General features: G+C 43.5%; 2 protein-coding genes across 12 annotated transcripts in view; both read left to right on the forward strand.

Annotated features, from left to right (window-relative positions):
• Positions 1 to 3,429, forward strand: part of PLA2G12A (phospholipase A2 group XIIA) — a 15,900-nt gene extending 12,471 nt beyond the window's left edge. Inside the window, exon 4 of one of the 2 annotated variants that reach the window (XM_012436519.2) lies at positions 817 to 2,950. In XM_012436519.2, coding sequence (XP_012291942.1) covers positions 817 to 830 — 14 coding nt within the window. In that variant the 3' untranslated portion in view covers positions 831 to 2,950. Of the gene's footprint in view, positions 1 to 816 lie in introns of both variants that reach the window. The other variant, XM_012436518.2, reaches the window with a different exon arrangement.
• Positions 2,980 to 21,272, forward strand: part of CASP6 (caspase 6) — a 27,091-nt gene continuing 8,798 nt past the window's right edge. For 2 of the 10 annotated variants that reach the window (XM_064384013.1, XM_064384017.1), the window contains exons 1-4: positions 3,600 to 5,367; positions 7,338 to 7,501; positions 16,172 to 16,242; positions 20,703 to 20,745. In XM_064384013.1, coding sequence (XP_064240083.1) covers positions 5,335 to 5,367; positions 7,338 to 7,501; positions 16,172 to 16,242; positions 20,703 to 20,745 — 311 coding nt within the window. In that variant the 5' untranslated portion in view covers positions 3,600 to 5,334. Of the gene's footprint in view, positions 5,368 to 7,337; positions 7,502 to 8,412; positions 8,767 to 13,970; positions 14,059 to 16,171; positions 16,243 to 19,874; positions 20,746 to 21,272 lie in introns of those variants that run through there. The other 8 variants (XM_012436508.3, XM_064384015.1, XM_064384014.1 and 5 more) reach the window with 7 other exon arrangements.

Raw genomic sequence — 21,272 nt, forward strand, 5'->3', positions numbered from 1 at the left:
GGACTCATCTTCTAGTTCGTAGAAGATGCCTTCCAACTGTGTCATCACTTAGTGGAGAGGACTAGATAGCTCTCTGGGGCCTCTTTTATAAGAGCACTAATCATATTCGCCATCCTTTTGACCTTGAACACCTCCAAAGGCCTCACCTTCTATTTCCTCACTTTGGAGGTGAGGATTTCAACATGAATTCTGGAGAGACATAAGCATTCAGACCATACCACCAGTGAATTTAAGAGTTTAGCACACTGGATTTGGAGTAGGAATTTCTGGAAGACTTACCTTAACACTCCCTTTTGTTGGGAAGGTCCCCAGATGACCCCCAGGTTCAGTGATTCACTGAGAGGACTCATGGGACTCAGCATATAGTTATACTCCCTGCCATGATATATTATGTTGAAGTGATACGAAGCCAAACTAGCAAAGGGAAAGGGCCCTTTGGTGTCATTTTTAAAATGAGGAGAATGATAATACTCACTTCATAGAGTTGTCATAAGGATGAAATGAAATACTTGTGGAAATACAAGTAAATCACCATTCAAATACTAGTAGTTACAAGATTACTGTCAAACCAAAGAACATACCATACACTGCAATCAGAAGAGGCAAAGTGGGAAAGAAAAATAACATTTTAAGCACTTATCATAAGGTACTGTGCTAGTTACTTCATTCATGTTTTCATTTCATGCCAACAAAAACCTAGAGGTAGGTGTGTTATCCCCATTTTTCAAGGAAGGAAATGAAGGTTCAGAATACAGTAACTTGCCCCAAGTGAGCATTTAGCCTATCTGACTTTACCATCTGTGTTCTATTTCACAGTATTATCCAAATAGTCTCACATTGTAACCCTGATTCTAATATCCCAATAATTCATGTCAAGGAAGAAATCTCTGCTGCAGGTAATCTTGAATTCACAGCCTCTGTATCCCTTTGCAGCTTTTGGCTAAGGTAAACCGGCTATAAACTTCTGAAGCATAGAATTTCTTGTTTCTGATTTAAGGAGAATGTGAAACCAATTATCTTGTAACCTCCTATTTAATAGTCATAGCCTCTGCACTTCTGTGGTTGGTTGTTTCTTAATGGCAGTCTTTTGGAGAACTTTGAAAATGTTAAGATTTTGTAATGAAAATTTCTTCCTTAACATATATATTTGAAATGAAATGAAAAGTTTTTGGATAACTACAAGCCACTCTGCTATAGCTCTGTAAGTGTAACACATTAAGATAATCTCACCTGGATGTTTCAGGTTTCTTAGTATAAGAAAAGTAAATAAATTACCTTTTTATAGTCTTAAAAAAATTTAAAAACCTGACTGGGGCCGGTTGCAGTGGCTCACGCCTGTAATCCCAGCACTTTGGGAGGCTGAGGCTGGTGGATCACTTGAGCCTAGGAGTTTGAAAGCAGCCTGGCCAACATGGTGAAACCCCGTCTAACAAAAAAAATAGAAAAATTAGTTGGACATAGTGGTAGGTGCCTGTAGTCCTGGCTACTCAGGAGGCTGAGGTGGAAGAATCGCTTGAACGCAGGAGGCAGAGGTTGCAGTGAACCAAGATCATGCCACTGCATTTCAGCCTGGGCAACAGAGTGAGACCTTGTCTCAAAAAATAAATAGATAAAATAAACCTGACTAGGGAAAAATACTTTTTATTTCTATGCTCCTGTGCCCCAAGTCATATTTGGACATTGGTCAAAGAGACTGGGTTCCATTACTTTAGGCCTCTTAACTGATACATGATCAGTCCTCAGAAGCCATTGGCCATAATGAAATGTTTTGAGGTTTCAATTTTTAAACTTTGTTTCTTCTGCACATAAAACATCTTTTCTCAAAATGCAAATTTAAGGGCTGGGCACACTGGCTCATGCCTGTAATCCCTGCGCTTTGGGAGGCTGAGGCGGGTGGATCATGAGGTCAAGAGATCGAGACCATCCTGGCCAACATAGTGAAACCCCATCTCTACTAAATACAAAAATTAGCTAGGCTTGGTGGCGCACACCTGTAGTCCTAGCTACTCAGGAGACTGAGGCAGGAGAATTGCTTGAACCCAGGAGATGGAGGTCGCAGTAAGCCCAGATCGCGCCACTGCACTTCAGCCTGGCACCTGGCAACAGAGTGAGACTCTGTCTCAACAACAACAGAAAATGCAAATTTAAGAGTATTATCACACACCTCTATTAGTGATTATGTTTTTCAAATAAAAAGAAAGTTAACACTGATTAATCAGTGCTATTTTAAAAGACATATTTGTCTAGTTTAAACAATTGGGCCAGGCATGGTGGCCCATGCCTGTAATCCCAGCACTTTGGGAAGACAAGGTTGGAGGATTGCTTGAGCCCAGGAGTTTGAGACCAGCCTGAGCAACATAGTGAGACCTCATCTCTACTAAAAATAAAAAATAAAAAAATTAGCTGGGTGTGGTGATTTGTCTGTTTAAAATTAAAAATTAAATTTAAATTAAAAATTAGCTGGCCATGATAGTGCCAGCCACTCAGGAGACTGAGGTGGAAGGATCACTTTAGCCCAGGATGTTGAGACTGCAGTAAGCTGTGACTGCACCGTGATACTCCAGTCTGGGTGTCAGAGTGAGACCCTGTCTTAAAAAAAAAAATTGGGTTGAACAGTTGAATGCAAACAAAAAATAAGATGCATGATAACAAGACTAAAACTGGAAGTCTGTAGATACATACATGTGTATATGTAAATATGCTACTGGCTTATGAGAGTTTGGTGACTGTGATCTGGCATACATTTCAGTGCTCACCTGGGATGTGCTTGTTGCTGTGCTATAACGTGTAACATAGGTGAAGAGAGAGCAGTGCTTTGCAGTTGCCCAACAGTAATCACATTTTCTTATTTTGCAGCCTGTGAAACAACAGTGGAGCTCTTGTTTGACAGTGTCATACATTTAGGTTGTAAACCATATCTGGACAGCCAGCGAGCCGCATGCAGGTGTCATTTTGAAGAAAAAACCGATCTTTAGGAGATGCTGACAGCTGGTGATGGAAGAAGACCGAAGAACATAACCTTTGACAAATAACTAATGTTTTTACAACATAAAACTGTCTTATTTTTGTGAAAGGATTATTTTGAGACCTTAAAATAACTTATGTCTTGATCTTAAAACCTCAAAGAAAAAAAGGGAGATAGTAAGGGGAGGGCACGCTTGTCTTCTCAGGTATCTTCCTGGGCACTGCTCTCTTAGTATGCCAGATGTCTTGACCAGTATCAAAAACAAGTGCTCATTAAGGGGAGAATTTTTGAAAAGAAGAATATATAACTCAGTTTTCACACCTATATTTACCAAAAAGAGATCAAATATAAAATTCATTGTAAGGTCTGTTCAATATTATCTTATTTGGAAATATGGGAAAATCACCACTTACAAGTATTTGTTTACTACAAAATTTTAAATACACATTTAAGCCTAGAAGGAACGGACTTTTAAAAATTTTTTGTCTCTTTTAATTACTCGTATGTAATTAAAATGCAGCATAATGTTTGTGGTTTCTCTGTAGCCCACTGAGCATATGAGTAAGTCACATTTCTATTAGGACTACTTGCAAGGACAAGGTTTTCATTTTTCCAGTTGTAAAATTGGAACCATCAGCTGATAACCCCGTAGAGAGCAAACCCAGGATATCTAAATATCATATGCCTTGAAGGTGATGTGAACGCAATTCAGAAGTATAGCCACTCCCATTTTATGAGCTACTCACATGATAAATGTCATATTTTGCTATAACCTTTGCCAAATTGGAGTAAAGATGGACTTGATGAGACAAATGAAAAGATATTTAACATAATTAATCAAGGCACTATTTGCTGTTGTGCTTTGATATTTATTTCCCAGCACTTGTTCCTTATAGTAGATTTGTTAAAGACTGTAACCTTTTACTAACTGTGGTCTTACTAAAATTTGTGCTTGATACTGCTTTGTAAAAAACCTTTAACTGGAGCCAAAGGGATGGAAAAGGCAAGACATAAATGACTGCCTTTTATAGATCTCTTATTTACATTGAAAATTATTACCATATGTTTAGAGCAAATCCCAGAAAACTTCAGCAGCTTCTGAAGATGTCTATGAATGTTGAAAACTTTTCAATCTCTTGGAATGCTCAGTTTTGTTCCTAGACTGGTCTTTGCTTACTGCTGGTTGTTAACCTTTCCCTGGCGCAGGCCCTCAAGCCATATGTAGCCTTTGGGTAACCCATGGCCAAAGTTATTAAGATGAACTGACTTTTAAAGTCAGAGAAGGACAGCATAGGGAGAGGTGGTTCTTTGTAAGTCATTACAGGTAGAACAGAGCAGAAGGAAAAAATATTTTCTGGAGAAAGGGCCACGTTCCTCACTTTGGAGATGTGTCATTGCCAGGAACCTAGTAATGTCCAAATTGAATTGATCTGTTCTACTGAGACAAGGCACATATATGCCTTGTGGCTAATTGAGCAAACTGGGATTCCATTTAAATGTTTGGAACTCTCAATTGATACTTTATTTCAAACCTTTATAAAAGGTACAGTTTTGTAAGCCATTATTAACACTTAATGCTTATCGGCTGGGTGCAGTGGCTCATGCTGTAATCCCAGCAGTTTGGGAGGCTGAGGTGGGTGGATCACTTGAGGTCAGCAGTTTGAGACCAGCTGGCCAACATGGCGACATGCCGTCTACTAAAAATACAAAAATTTGCCGGGCGTGGTGGCACATGCCTGTAGTCACAACTACTCGGGAGGCTGAGGCAGGAGAATCACTTGAACCCAGGAGGCAGAGGTTGCAGTGAGCCAAGATTGTGCCACTGCACTCTAGCCTGGGCAACAGAGCGAAACTCTGTCTTAAAAACAACTTAATGGTTTATCAATATTTATTATTGAAATACTTGTCCAGGTAACTTTAAACTTATAATGAATTCATGGATTTTCTTAGCAGCATTGACTTTCTCAAAAGGACAAACTCAGTATCTTTATAAAATATAATTAATTCATGAACGCAAATTACACAAAAATCAGTAGAAACAGTTTTTTATATTCAGATTTTTTTTAAAAACTTGGAATAATGTTAGATTTACAGAAAACTTACAGAGATACATGGAGAGCTTCTGTGTACCACTCACTCAGTTCTCCCAATGTTAACCTTTTATTTAACCATGAAGCATTTGTCAGAAGCTAAGAAACCAACATTGGTAATTGCTGTTAATGGAACTTGACTTTATTTTTCAGATTGTACTAGTTTTTTTATTGTCATTTTCCTTTTCCAGGATCCAGTCTAGGATACCACACTGAATTAATCATCATGCCTAATCAGCCTCTGGTCTGTGATAGTTCCACAGTCTGTCTTTGTTTTTCATGACCTTGACAGTTTCGAGGAGTACTGGTCAGGTATTTTGTAGAATGTGCCTCAATTTGGGTTTGTCTGATGTTTTCCTCTATTAGAATGGGGTTATGGATTTTTAGGAAGAGTATCAGAGGTGAAGGTCCTTCTCACTGCATTATGTCAGGAGTTACATGCTATCAGCTTGATGGTGTATTAACTTTGGACACTTGGTTAAAGTAGTGTCTGTTGGTTTTTGCTGCTGAAAATTACTGTTTATTTTCGCGTTCCGTACTTTGGTTCTTTGGAAAACAGTCACTAAGTCCAGTCATGGGAGGTGGTGGGTGGTGAAGATTACATTCAACCTCCTGGAAATGGGAATATCCATAGATAGTACTTGGAATTTTTCTGTATGGAAAATTTGTCTCTCCCTCCCACCCTGATTTGTTTACATCAGTATGGACTCATGTATATTTTATATTTTGGTAACACAGTATTTATTTTGTTGCTTACATTGTCCAGCTTGGCTGTTAGGAATCCTGTCATGGTTGGCTCCTATGTTCCTTTGATGTGCCCATCCTTTTGAATATTGAGCACTTCCTTACTTTCTGGCACTACAAGATGCTCCAGGTTCATCTTGTATATTCCCTGCCTCAGCCCTAGAATTGACCCCTGCTCCAAAGAGCCCTGGTTCCTTTTGTTGGAGAATGTTGCTACTGGGATGTGACTGTTTATAGCAGAGTTGAGAAATACGTATATGTATTAATCCATGCATATGTACACATTTATAATTATTACTGTATGTGTGTACAAAGCTAAACGTGAGTTTGTACTGCCATCTTCAACTCAAAATTTGTCCCACAATTTTGTGGCATATATTTAGATTTTAAAGTTGATATTTTCCCTATTGCCAGAATAAACTCATTAAAAGAGCAAAAAAACAAAAACTAACTTTCAGCAACTCTTTGCAAGAAATGTAATATTGATATTTAAAAATAATACTGCCTTCAAATGATGCCTATCTCTTTAAAATCTTTTGACATAGTTCTTCCAGGGACAGTTATGGCTGTATTTATTTCATAGTTGGAGAAACTGAGCATAGAGCTGTAATGAAGACAGAATTGAGATATGAGGGCAAAAGCTAATAAACACATCCTCTTAGGTAGCCTTTCTTTCAGCGAACCTGTAAACTAGTCTAGTAAAACTTGTTAAAATTAGTTGCTAGAGGCTGGGCATGGTAGCTCAGGCCTGTAATCCCAGCACTGGGAGGCCAAGGCAGGCAGATTACTTGAAGTCAGAAGCTCAAGACCAGCTTGGCCAACATGGCGAAACCCTGTCTCTACTAAAAATACAAAAATTAGCCGGGCATGGTGTCGTATGGTTGTAATCCCAGCTACTCGGGAGGCGAAGGCACCAGAATTGCTTGAATCTGGGAGGCGGAGGTTGCAGTGAGCCGAGATCGCACCACTGCTCTCTAGCTTGGGTGACAGAACCAGACTCATTCTTGGAAAAAAAAAAAAAATTGTTAGCCTAAAACCAACTCTCTCTAAATTTAAAAAAATGATTATTTCTCTCAGCATATATAGAAGTACAAGATTATCAGAAAGTGTGATGCACAATGATTATTATTTTGTCCTAGTGCAAGACAGGTATAAAATCTAGTAAAGAAGATGGAATCTTTATAAAAACATTTCTGTTATTAATAGTTGACTGGCTTCAGTAACTTTGAGGAGTAGAATGAAACTTATTAGGCAAGATCTTTGCACATACACTACATTGCATTGTTCAGAATTCATAGAAATTACTTGCAATATATTGATTTAAGTCTTGTGTAGTGACTGGTGCTGTATTTGAAGTAGCCCCTTTAGACTGCTGTTTTTCACTGCTTAACCCTACAAAAACCAGCCATCTGCCTATAATCAGTGACAAGCCAAGACCTTCAGTTTCAAAAAGTTCCACTTTTATTTATATTTTAAAGTAATATATTGCCTTCAAATAATGCTCATCTCCTTAAAATCTTTTGACACACTTCTTCCAGGGACAGAGATGGCTCTGTTTATTTCATAAAGGAGACATTGAACACAGAGAAGCTGTAATGAAGACATGCTTGAGATATGAGGGCAAATCAGTTTCAATAAGTCACTTTCATGGAAAACTATTCAGATGTAGGAGGAATCAAGTCATCCTATCGGTTAACTTAGTGTATGTGAATTTTAACAGATTTGCTTTGGGGATTTTTTTTCTTTGAGAGGGAAGAGAGTGATTGGTTGGATTCCAGTCTATGTTAGCGGTTCTCAAACACGAGCACGTGTAAGAATCACTGGAGCGCTTTGTTAAAACGCACTGTTGGACCCCACCCCCACAGTTTCTGATTCAGTAGGTCTGGGGAAGATGGGAGAATTTGCATTTCTAACAAGTTCCCAGGTGATGTTAATACTGCTGGTTCATAGACTGCAGCTTGGGAAGTAGTTTAGATGATCATCAGTGCTGAAAATAATGTACTGAAAGCTTGCTGTGGGTTCAGTACTGTCATAGGAGTTGGGCATTTACTGTCTCAAAAACTCTCGAGTAGATTTGGGCCCCATATTACAGCAACGAGTTTGAGGCTATGAGAAGTTAAGTTGTATTACATATTGAATGTCTAATAGCAAATAAAATGGGGGATCCGTGACTAGAACCTGGGCAGCCCGTTTCCCAGTCCCAGGGACTTAGCCATTTTACTGTGGCTAGCTGTTGCATTAAGAGGCTAAAATTATACATGTATAACTCCAAAATAAGTAACCAAGAAAATGCTTTGTATTTCTGTCCCCCCTCCCCCCGAGATGAAGCTCTTATTGCCCAGGCTGGAGTGCAGTGGTGCAATCTCAGCTCACTCAACCTCCTTGGTTCAAGCGATTCTCCTGCCTCAGCCTCCCAAGTAGCCGGGATTACAGGCACCTGCCACCATGTCCAGCTAATTTTCTGTATTTTTAGTAGAGACGGGCTTTCATCATGTTGGCCAGGCTATTCTCAAACTTCTGACCTCAGGTGATTCACCCGCCTCGGCCTCCCAAAGTGCTGGGATTACAGATGTGAGCCACCGCACCTGGCTTATTTATGTTTTAAGATAGACAAAATTCTGATCAGTGGTGAATGAGGGAAAAAAAGGTAGACAAAAATCTTGTTTTAAAATACATAACCATAGACTATAGTAGTAACATTCTGAGGTAATAAGATACTTAGAAAAAAATGACAAATTCCTTCCATCTGCTCTTTTCAGGTAAGTGGAAAGTCAGCCACCTGGAGTTCCCCTCCTGTAGAGGGAGTGTTTTCAGGACTGAAACAGAGACCCTGAAAGTGAGGCCAAAGGACCGGAAATTCTGGTGGTCAAATAACTCATTCAGACTAGATAAAAGCCAGAGTGTAAATGTTAAAACCCTGAGTCACAGTCAATGGCCAAATATTGAGCTACATGCAAGGCAACTGGGGTAGGTAATGGGCAAACCAAAAAATGCCACTTCTGTTTCCAATGAGTACAAGATGGTGGTAATAATCAGTATTCATTGAGGTCTTCTCAGTCACTTAACCCAATCATCACAACCACCATACAAGAGAGAGAGGGATATTTCATGTCTTAGTTGCAGAATAAGTTACTAAGTGATTTCTGATTTTATGCACACAATGAAATGAACAGTGAGTGGTTTGAATAAGAACCCTTCTTGGATTTCATACTCTAATGACATTAAAACTTGAACCACAAGCATATGTAGAAGTTATCAAATTAGATTTTTCTCTCCCAAATAATAGTATGAGATGAGTCCCTTATACCTGTTTCTTAAGTACTCCTTATACTTATTTTAATGTATCAGAAATGGTGCCTTAACACGTTTTAATTTTTTTCCCACTCCAAGATTGGTTGCTTTTAAAATTACAAGGTCCAGAGGAATTATAATAGATGAAGCCACCATTTTATCAAATCTGAGAGCATTGCCAAAGTACATGTTTCACAATAGCCGGCCACCCAAGGAGAAGCTAGATTAAATCCAATATTGGGCACCCCATGGCACCTTTATTGGCACACTGGGTCGTATTTTATGGGTAGGACAACACACTCGCTCCAAGAAACACCATAATCTAGAGACCCTCATCGTTCTGTGAATTTCTGCATGATTTTGTTCCTGAATTAGCTCTACCTATGAAAGCCAGACTTGAAAAATCCAGGAACAGCCAGGCTTGGTGGCTCATGCCTGTAATCCCAGCACTTTGGGAGGCCAAGGCAGGTGGATTACCTGAGGTCCAGAGTTTAAGACCAGTCTGACCAACATGGAGAAACCCCATCTCTACTAAAAATACAAAATTAGCTGAGTGTGGTGGTGCATGCCTGTAATCCTAGCTACTTGGGAGGCTGAGGCAGCCGAATCGCTTGAACCTGGGAGGCGGTGGTGGCGGTGAGCCAGGATTGTGCCACTGCACTCCAGCCTGGGCGACGAGCAAAACTGACTCGAAGAAAAGAAAAAAAAAAATTCCAGGAGTTATGTCCAGTTTACTTTGGCCCAAGTCCCCTATACAAACAAAGAGCATTTAAAATAAGTTCCTGCAAGTCCTACAAAGTAACGGGCACTGCAGGAACACATGCACCACCCCAATGGCATACCTCAGATTTCCAGTTTGGTTCCAGGCCAATAGTCACACATTTTCTGGTTTCCCAGTGCATATGAAAGTGGTTTATACTAAAGTGTAGTCTATTAAGTGTGCAATAATGTCTAGAAAATAATGTATATACCATAATTTAAAAACATTCCTAAAACATTCTGGGGACCATCTGAACCTTCAGCGAGTTATAGTCTTTGTTGGTGGGTGTCTTGTTGAGGGCTGCTGACTGATTAGGGTGCTGGTTGCTCAAGGCTGGGGTGACTGGCAATTTCTTAAGGAAGTTTGCTTTTTATTTTTGAGATGGAGTCTCACTTTGTCACCCAGGCTGGAGTGCAATGGCTCGATCTCGGCCCACTTTAACCTTCGCCTCCTTAGTTCAAGCGATTCTCCTGCCTCAGCCTCCTAAGTAGCTGGGACTACAGGCGCATGCCACCATGCCCAGCTAATCTTTTTTTTTTTTCAGTAGAGATGGGGTTTCACTGTGTTAGCCAGGATGGTCTTGATCTCCTGACCTTGTGATTCGCCCGCCTTAGCCTCCCAAAGTGTTGGGATTACAGGCATGAACCACCACGCCCAGCTATTTCTTTTAATTTTTTTTGTGAGATGGAGTCTCCCTCTGTCACCCAGGCTGGAGTGTAGTGGCATGATCTTGGCTCACTGCAACCTCTGCCTCCTGGATTCAAGTAATTCTCGTACCTCAGCCTCCTGAGTAGCTTAGACTACAGGTGCCTGCCACTGTGCCCAGCTAATTTTTGTATTTTTAGTAGAGAAAGGGTTTCACCATGTTGGGCAGTCTGGTCTCGAACTCCTGGCTTTAAGTGATCTGCCTGCCTCATCCTCCCAAAGTGCTGGGATTACAGGCGTGAGCCACCGCATCTGGCCATCCATTGATTGTTCCATTCACTAAAGATTTCCCTGTAGCCTGTGATGCTGTTTGATAGCATTTTACCCACCCACCTTCTTTCAAAATTGGGGTCAGTCCCCCCAAACCCTGCCATTGCTTTGTCAACTAATACCCTGAATCCTTTGTTGTCATTTAAACAGTATTCACCAAGAATAGATTTTATCTCAAGAAACCACTTTCTTTGCTCATCCATAAAAAGCATCTCATTTATCAAAGTTTTATCATAAGATGGCAACAATGCAGTCACATTTTCAGGCTCCACTTCCAATTCTATTTGTCTTGCTACTTCCACCACATCTACAGTGACTTCCTCCACTGAAGTCTTGAACCCCTCAACATCATTGATGAGGGTTGGAATCAACGTCTTTCAAACTTATGTTAATGTGGAGATATATATATATACCTATATATAATGTATGTGTGTATATATAAAATGGGTAGGCATGTTGTCCTGCCCGTGAAATACCACCCAGTGTGCCAATTGAAACATTTTAAAATATTTTTATATATAATTATATATATATATTTTTTTAAAAGAGGGTCTTACTCTCACCCAGACTGGAGTGAGGTGGCACAATCAGCTCACTGCAGCCTCAAACTTGAACTCAATCCTGCCACCTTAGCATCCTGAGTTGCTGTGAATACAGGTATGTGCCACCACTCTTGGCTAATTTAAAAAAATTTTTTTCAGGAGGCTGAGGCAGGAGAATTGCCTGAATCCAGGAGGCGGAGATTGCGGTGAGCCGAGATCGCGCCATTGCAGTCCAGCCTGGGTAACGAGCGAAACTCCGTCTCAAAAAAAAAAAAAAAATTTTTTTTGTAGAGACAGGGTCTCGCTTTGTTGCCTAGTCTAGTCTCAAAACTCCTGGCCTCAAGCAGTCCTCCCACCTCGTCCTCCCACAGTGCTGGGATCACAGGCATAAGCCATTGTGACAAATACACATTTTTAAATTTTCATTTTTTTCTCCCCCCCCCAGTTTCTAGTTAAATACCATAAGTGGATATTTTAACCTCCCATGAATCATGAATGTTCTTAATGGCATCTCAAATGATAAATCCTTTCTAGAAGATTTTCAATTTACTTTGTTCAGAACTATCAGAGGAGTCACGATGACAGCTATAGCCTTAAGAAATGGATTTTGTAAATAATAAGACTTGAAAATCAGAATTTCTCCTTGATCCATGAGCTTCAGAATGGATGTTGTGTTAGCAAGCATGGTAACTGCATCAGCCCGATACAGATACACAATCTCTAGCAGAACTCCTGGATGACCAGGTGTATTGTCAATGAGCAGTAATATCTTGAAAGGAACTTTTTTTTTTTCTGAGCACTCGAGCTCAACAGTGGGCTTAAAATATTCCATAAGCCATGCTGTAAATAGATTTGCTGTTATTAACTAGGCTTTGTTGGTCCATTTATAGAGCACATTTAACATAAGTCTTGCGGGTGCTAGGATTTTCAGAATGGTAAATGAATGTTGGCTTTAAAGTCACTCATTGCATTAGCCTCTAACAAGAGCATCAGCCTGTTCTCTGAAGCTTTGAAACCAGGCATTGACTTCTCTTTAGCTATGAAAGTCTTAGATGGAATCTTCTTCCAATAGAAGGCCTTTTCATCTACATTTAAGATCTGTTTTGGCTAGGCATGTTGGCTCACACCTGTAATCCTAGCACTTTGGGAGGCCGAGGCAGGTGGATTGCTTGAGTTCAGTTCAAGACCAGCCTGGCCAATATGGTGAAACCCCGTCTCAACTAAAAATACAAAATTAGCCTGGGCATGATGGCACATGCCTGTAATCCTAGTTACTTGGGAGGCTGAGGCAGGAGAATCGTTTGAACCCAGCAGATAGAGGTTGCAGCAAGCCGAGATTGCACCACTGTACTCCAGCCTTAGTGACAGAGGGAGACTCCGTCGCAAAAACAAAAGATCTGTTGTTTAGTGTAGCTGCCTTTTTCAATCAATGATTTTAGCTAGATCTGGATAACCTGATGCAGCTTCTACGTTCGCATCTGCTGCTTCACCTTGCACTTTGATGTTATGAGGATGGCTGCTTTCCTTACACCTCGGGAACCATCCCCTGCTGGCTTCCAGCTTTTCCTTTGCAGTTCCCTCACCTCTCTCAGCCTTCATAGAATTGAGAGTTAGGGCCTTGCTCTGGATTAGGTTTTGGCTTAAGAGAATATTGTGGCTGGTTTTATCTTCTATCCAGACAAACTATAACTTTCTCCATATCAGCAATAAGGCGGTATAGCTTTTTTATCTTTTGTATGTTTACTGGAGTAGCATTTTTAATTTCCTTCAAAAATTTTTCCTTTGCATTCATGACTTGGCTTTTCTGCTTTGTATTCACAGCTTGGCTAACTGGAGCTAGAAGCCTAGCTTTCTGCCTATCAGCATTCCTTCCTCATTAGCATTCCTTCCTCATTAATGTTAATGATTAACATTTCTAGCTTTTCATTTAAAGTGACACACTCTTCCTTTCATTTGGACACTTAGAGGCCTTTGTAGGATTATTGTCCTAATTTCAATATTGTGTTTCCAGGAATAGGGAAGCCCCAGTAGAGGGAGAGGGCAGGGAAATGTCCGTGGAGCAGTGCAAACACATACAGGGCTCTGGATTCATTTCCCCTTCCTATGTGAGTGTGGTTCATGGTGCCTCCAAAACAATTAAAATAATATTAAAGACCACAGATCACCATAACAGACATAATAACAATCAAAAATTTTGAAATATTGCGAGTTACCAAAATGTGACACAGAGACAGAGTGAGCCAATGTTGTTGAAATAAAGGCAGAATCTGTTAAGCGGTATAAAACAATCTATGCCTGTATCTCTAGAGAGTCAGGAAGAGCAAATGTTTGCAGCTGCTGGGATTGAATGAGGCCCAACTCACGCAGGTGCTGCGAAATTACCTCGAGCTAGGCAATTTAGCCCAGGTGGCAACTGTTCCCGGGCCCCGGTTAGTCCCAGCGGGTCTGGAGGCGGAGACCGCGTCCCTCTCCCCGCCCCCGAGGCTCGGGAGCAACTGGGAGGAGCTAACTGGGGGAAGGACTGGTCCGATGCGGCCAGCCGGCGCCGAGCCAGAACCAACAGGCCCCCACTCTCGGCGCAGGGGGCCCCGCTGGGGGACCCTGGTTTCAGGAAGCGGAGGACCGAGCGTCTGGCTGCGACCTTGGTCGCGATGAGCACGGCGTCGGGGCCGCGCGAGGTGCGCCCCGCAGGTAGGTAGGGGGCGCCGGGCGGGTCTGCGTCTTGCTCCTAACTAGGGGGAAACACGGGTTAGCGGGGCGGGCGCGCGGGCCGCAGCGGGGCCCCCAGTTCTTTCGGCTTTGCGGGGCGGCCTGGAGAAGTTGGGGGCTTGCATTGCAGCGCTCAGGGCCGGTGGGGACGGCTTCGCGCTCCAGTCTAAGAAACACTCGGGGACTTGGCCGCCGCCTCCTCGCGGTCCGGGGTAGCGGCGCAGGCGCCTTGGCGTGCCCCTGCCGCCTTTGTCTTCTGGGCAGTGAGTGCTTTCGGGGTGCCCTGGCTGTTTAAACCTGAAAAGGCTGGCCTCACCCGGGCGGGGCGTTCCCCCACGCTTGGCCGTTTGAAATGATGACTTTTGGGATTGGATATTTGTTTGCTCACTTCGAAAAGTAAAAAGGAGGGGTTCCGCCGAGTCATAAGGAAAGCATAAGTGGCCCGCGGGGTGCCCGGGCAGAGGCCCCTGGGTCCACCCGGGCTTCAGCTGGAGGCGAAGGCCAGTTCCTGGCGGGCAGCACACCCGGTATCTTCTGCATCCAGGAAACCTGCTGCTGTCTGTCGATTTGAGCCAAAACCACAATAACTTTTCTCTACAAAATAACTGCTGAGAGCGTACTTTGTGTCACTTATTAGTTATTACTGGTAAAGTTTAGAAACTTCAGACCTGGCCAGAGGAAGACAAACGAAAGGTTGAAAACGCTTGCAGTTGGTCGGGCGTGGTGGCTCCCGCCTGTAATCCCAACACTTTGGGAGGCCTAGGCGGGCGGATCACCTGAGGTCAAGAGTTCGCGACCAGCCTGGCCAAAATGGTGAAACCGTGTCTCTACTCAAAATACAAAAAAAGTTAGCCGGGCGTGGTGGCGCGCGCTCGTAGTCCCAGCTTCCTGGGAGGCTGAGGCAAATTTGCTTGAACCCGGGAGGCAGAGGTTGCAGTGAGCTGAGATGGCGCCACTGCACTCCAACCTCGGCGACAGAGAGAGACTTGGGATCAGAAAAAAGAAAAAGAAACGCCTGCAGTCGGTTAGAGTGCCTTTATTTCAGAGCTTTTTCTATGTTGCTGCGCAAAGGAAGCAGTGCTCCAGAAGCAAGTTGTAAAAGTCACATGGTCGTAGAGGAAGTAGATAGGTAGCCATGTACGGGAGGCACAGTGCAGGATCCAGTCGCAATCTCGAGGGTCAGGAAGCCGGCGCAGGGGTCCCGGTTGTCCGCCACTAGTCACCACCCCTCCCACTCCATTTCTTTTTTTCCCCTCCACTCACCTACTCCCTTCCTCTTATTTCTCCACCCGACTCCCCAGGGCCTGTTCTAGGCCTGATGGGGTTTCTCAGTATAGGGTTACTAAACATATTGTTGATAGAGCCGATCGGGAGATTTTCGTGAATGAAGACGACGACAGTAGAATGACTTGAAGTAGTTTAGGAAGTTGAACCAAGTTTAGAAAGAGAGCTGGTCTGGCTGGGGTGGGAGGGGCTGCGTGGAGACTGGGCCTGCAGAGACTGGAATCTGCTGGTGGACCTGGCTTTTCCAACTCCACTGCGCCGACCTTGACAAGCCTGGCCCACTTTCTCTGTTCCTGCTCCTGGGCTGTGGAGCTGTGAGATAAGGTATCTAAGGCGTCAGGCCATCAACAAATGGTAGCTGGCAGGATTATCTGGAAGGATTATCAAATTAGAGTGAGATGAAAAAAGGAATGATTAGTTTTGCGAAACCTAAATTAAGAATAAGGAGGTGATAGTTACATTATCGTGGAAAGGAATAGAAATGAAAAAAGGGCCGGGCGCAGTGGCAAGCACCTGTGGTCCCAGCTACTCCGGAGGCTGAGGCGGGAGAAGCTCTTGAACCCGGGAAGCGGAGGTTGCAGTGAGCCGAGATTGCGCCACTGCACTCCAGCCTGGGCAACAGAAGGAGACTCTGTCTCAAAAAAAAAAAAAAAAAGTGAAAAGAGGTCAAGAATCAGGTTTAATGAAGGGTGCATTTTTGGTAAGTAGATTACAGATGAAAAGGATTTTTTTTTATCTGTTATAGAGGGTAGCTCTTTCATTAAAATTTATTTTCTCCATGTCAACAAAAGCTATTTTTGATTTTATCCAGGTTTTTAAATATGAATGCAGGCCAGGCCTGGTGGCTGACGCCTGTAATCACAGCACTTCTGGGAGGCCAAGGTGGGTGGATCACTTGAGGCCAGGAGTTTGAGACTAGCCAGGACAACAGCAAAACCCTGTCTCTACTGAAAATACAAAAAAAAAAAAAAAAAAAAAAAGTTAGCTGGGCATGGTGGCACATGCCTGTAGTCGAATCCAGCAGGTGGAGGTCGTGGTCAGTGGACATAACGCCACTGCACTCCGACCTGGGTGACAGAGTGAGACTCCGTCTCAAAAAAATAGTAATAAAATAAAAAATAAATATTAATGCAACATTATGATACTTGTTAAGTGCCCCCTTCTGGAAAGCTTGTCTGCTTGGTATGCACAGCTCAAGGTGGTCATGCCAGTAGTCCTGATGTGTTATTTTCTCTGAAACCTGTGGATAAAGTTTATCAACTCCAGAAAAGTGCTGGAACTTAGGTCCTGACATCTGTTCCATGGCCTTTTGTTCTGATTCAGTGTTTGCTCGGTGCTGCAGGATGCAGGGTACACTTCGTGAGAGGGAAAGTTACAGTTGGCCAGTGTCAGAACCAAGGTGTCCCGAGCCTAGGCTTTTTCCTACATCCATAGCATTAACAACAACAAAAAACCTAAAAAATTCCTCACTGAGGTTGCCAAATCTGTTAACTTTGAAACTGAATGTCTTATTTTAAGAGATGGGGTCTGGCTCTGTTACCCAGCCTGGAATACGGTGGCTGTTCACAGCGGCAGTCATGGAACTCTTGGGCTCAAGAGATCCTCCTGCCTCGGCCTCCCAAGTAACTGGGACTATAAGTTTGCAACTATTCCCAGCCCGAACGTCATTTTAAACAGATTTTCTTGAGCAGCTACTTAATGCTAGTTAGCCATTCCTAAGCCTGTAGGTCTTGACTAACTTGAGGGCATATTTACAACCCAAACTCACGTCTTCCATTATTACTATATCAGCTAACAACTGTGAAGCTAATTTGGGCATATGAGAAGCAGGAGTTTTAAAGACCCAAGCAAGAATACGTCTCCAGTGTTTTCACCGTCAGGGACTTGAGTTAGTTTGCTCAGCAGCCATTTGACCCGGCTTCCTCGAGGTAGGCTGTGAGCCGCCGTCTGCTCAGCAGTCCGTATGGAGCAGCAGCCCCAGAAGGTGAGCCACTGGCCTGCTACCACCAAGGAAGACGCTGAGTACTTTCCAAGTTGTGCAGAATTTTGGTGGGTAAGGATGGTTCGGACATTTGGGTTTAATATTCTTGAAGTTATTGTTTCTTTATAGTATAATTGGTTAAAATATAAGGAGATGAGCGTTGGGTACCAGCCCCAACCCCGTACACGGGTGCCCTTAGTCCCGGCAGTGATGAGGGATTGAGAAAAGGAAATAGAGAGCCACAAGAGTAGAATTTATAGTATGGGTCCAGGGGACCAGCGCAAAAGTGGGAACCACGTTGGCTCTGAACTCTGGGCTCCAAACACTTTTATTATGTGCATAATCTCATTGATCTTATGGATGTGGGAGGGTGAAGGGATAGGTAAGATGGGGGGGCACTTGTGATCCTTCTAAGACATGCTAAACTAGTGCTTTATCACCAGTTGTTACCCTGCAACTGGTGCATCGGAACTTTAGCGAATGAGGAACCACCCGGTCTGACCACACCCAATGAATCAAGGGGCTTTTGTCTCCGGAGGATTAAGGAAATAGAGCAATTAAAATCACTCCATATTCTGAGAAGCTAGGCAGAGCCTGAGGTGTTCCGTGATCTCTGCCCTGCAAGGCTTTTCTCCTCCTTGCCAGCTCCTATCTGCAAAGACCCTCCCGGATCCTGTGAGCAGAGGTCGCCTCCCTTCTCCGAGATCTTTGCATAAGCCCTCTTTACGAGACCCTCCTGCAGTCTCCATGTTGAGAAGGCATTCGTGGGACCATAGTAGTATTGCCTGCTCTGCAACCACCCCTCGGTGTTCCCCGGTGTCACTGCACTCTCGGATGGTCTGTACCTTAGGCCTCCTGTTGCCGTTTGATTTCTAATTAACTGTACCAATAACATAGTTCAGTTTGGTGTATAAACTTCAATGTACTCTGAGCCAAACAAGCTTATAATTATTCAGCTAGAATTAACATGGGTCTCCCCCTGGCCATCTTGACCCACAGGTGAGGTTATCAAAAGGCAGTAGATCCCGACAGCTTTTGAAAATGGAAAGAGTGAAATCCCCGTGCTGTCTACATAGAGCGGTGTGTGGAGTAGGAAGCACCTGGGTACTGTGCTCACCTAGGGCAGTGGTCAGACTGAACAGCTTTCTCATCTGCCGCGCCGGGGGAGGAGCAGTTGAAGAGGTTGCTTTTGGCTCTCAAACTTTAGTGTAAAAATCACTTTGTGAAAAATGCAGGTTGTCACCTCCTTCCTCCAAGATTCTGATTCTGTCTCAGGATCCAGGAATCTGCATTTTAACACTGAGCAAAACTGACTTAGGGTGTATGGACAGAGCGATGGCTTAGTGGGGTCATAGTTGGGTCTGACTGCTTGGTCAGTTCGAGAAGGAGTAGGCTACAGGGGACTTGAACTGAATTCTCCACCTTGTATATTTTTCGAGGAGAAATGAGGTTAGAGCAATCAGGTGATGGGGCTAGTAATGGGGAGATCCATCAGGAGAGGGGAACACACCCTTTTAGCTAGGAGGTGATGGGCAAGAGTCCATGCTTTACGGTCATTCTTCCTCACGGAAGGGTGCATCTTGCTATACTGCTAATATTTTGGTTTATTCATTAGTGTCTCCCCTCTAAGCTGTTGAGCTATCAGGTAAAAACAGGTCCATGAGTGGATGGGGCCTTTGTTGTAGAAGATGCCACACTTTTTGCAATGTCCAGTGTAGAAGCCACTGGCCAATTTAAATTAATTGAAAATAAATTAAAATTGAGTTCCTCAGTTGTTCTAGCTGCATTTCACGTGTTCAGTAGACACGTGGCCAGTGGCTACCTTCTGAGACAGTGCAAATGCAGAACAATTCCGCCATCACAGACAGTTCCGTGACGTAGCACTGCTCTAGAGAGGGGAGGGGAATTCAGTGGAAGGCTGTCCAGGGAGTAGGGAGGTCCGATTGAGAATGGAGAGCAGGCCGGGCGCGGTGGCTCATGCCTATAATCCTAGCACTTTGGGAGGCCAAGACAGGTGGATCACGAGGTCAAGAAATCGAGACCATCCCAGTCAACATACCCCATCTCTATTAAAAATACAAAAATTAGCTGGGCATGGTGGCGCACACCCGTAGTCCCAGCTACTCAGCAGGCTGAGGCAGGAGAATTGCTTGAACCCAGGAGGCGGAGGTTGCAGTGAGCCGAGATCGAGCCACTGCACTCCAGCCTGGGTAGTAAGAGCGAAACTCCGTCTCAAAAAAAAAAAAAAAGAGAGAATGGAGAGCAGAAGGCTCCCCTTACAGGGTTGGAAATGCAGATGTGGCATGCAGGAGATTCAAGGTCCATGTTTTCGCCCTTGCCCTTCCCTTCGTCCACCCAAACGTCCACCTCTTCTGGGCCTTCGCCACTGGTAATCCAGCAGTAACTGCAAACTGAATTTCAGTTCTCCTGTAGGACTCAATTCTTTGTTTCAGAAAATATGTGGAAAAACATTTTCTGCATAACAAAGCTGTAAGGCCGGTTGCCTCGCCGGGAGCTTGGACACACACCCCCTCACTTCTTTTTCAAAAGCTCGGACAAGCCCGGACGAGCTCAAGCATGCTCAGGCGTTTTCCCTTCTCCCATGCTCGCACAGCCTGACCTTCCCTTAAAAGAGCCCAGTATGCAAACAAGGTGCGGTAACCCTAGCCTCTTAACAACCAATAGCAGCCGAGTCTTAACAACCAATAGCAGTTGAGTCTTAACAACCAATAGCAGCCGAGTCTTAACAACCAATAGCAGCCGAGTCTTAACAACCAATAGCAGCCGAGTAATTCCAACCAACAACAAGCCAAGTCCTAGGTAAAGGCTGTAACTTACCCAATAGCAGTCCTGCTCTCCCACAACCAATCCAGCTCCCTCACTCTGTATAAAACCCCCTGTCTGAGAGGAGTCCATGCGACTTCTGCAGCCCCTCCTGTCGGACCGCAGAACCTCACCCGGGAGCGTGAATAAATTACTTCGCATGGGATCTTTTCATGCTGGCCTCAGTTTCTTCATCTTACACTCGGCGAGAACAGACCTTACAAAAGCAACTTAGTATTTCATTTTAACTCCATAATCACAGAACTGTTACTCCAGGCATATTTTGCAGTGAACACATTTGTGTACTATTTTCTCCATTTCTGTTTATGTTATTTTGCAGGCCGAGTTGGGGATGAGAAAGCATAGAGCTGTTAATTTATAGGTTATTAGTAAGCGGTGTTCTTTCATTTCCTTCTCGTTATATACTTTGGCTTTTAAACCAACCAAAACAGAAGGGTCTTAGAGTTGGTTGGGAGTTCCTACTATATTTTACTGCCACGGTAAAAAATAATTAACAAAAATCAACTTTTTTTAATAGGTGGGGAACAAAACATGACAGAAACAGATGCCTTCTATAAAAGGTAAAGCTGTGCTCTTCTCTAATAAAGGTCTCTTCCTTTGATGGTCATGGTCAGCCTACAGAAATCAAAGCAAGAATGGGTCCTGGCGCTGGAAAGTAGAACTGAGTAGGCCAAGTTTTAGCTTTGGGGAGGTGATTTGTAGATAGTCAGGTTGTGCCGCCCCTGGCTGTCGAGGGACCTGGAGTGATATTCAGAATACATATTAATTGGCCTGGCATGAGCCTAGAGCAAGAGCTTGGTTCTGAGCCACGTGGTTATTCTTGGTTGCTGGATCCTGGAGGCCCGGGGAAAGACAGCAGAGGGTTAGGGGTGTGTCAGGATGGCACATGGCTACCATTTACCAATTGGCAGAGAGATATTTCAGGACTTTCCTTACCAGCGTGGCCTTTACTGGAGCACTCCAGTGGAACATCAGCCTGGCAAGGAGGAGGAAGCTCAGCTTTCTATCTACATGTTGACCTAGAACTTGGAGGGGCTCATTATTCAGTATGACTTGAAGTGATTGTTTTTGAACTTTTCATTAACAG

Source organism: Aotus nancymaae, unplaced genomic scaffold (assembly GCF_030222135.1).
Source record: "Aotus nancymaae isolate 86718 unplaced genomic scaffold, 86718_ANA_hifiasm-v0.15.2.pri h1tg000033l, whole genome shotgun sequence".
NCBI lineage: Eukaryota > Metazoa > Chordata > Mammalia > Primates > Aotidae > Aotus > Aotus nancymaae.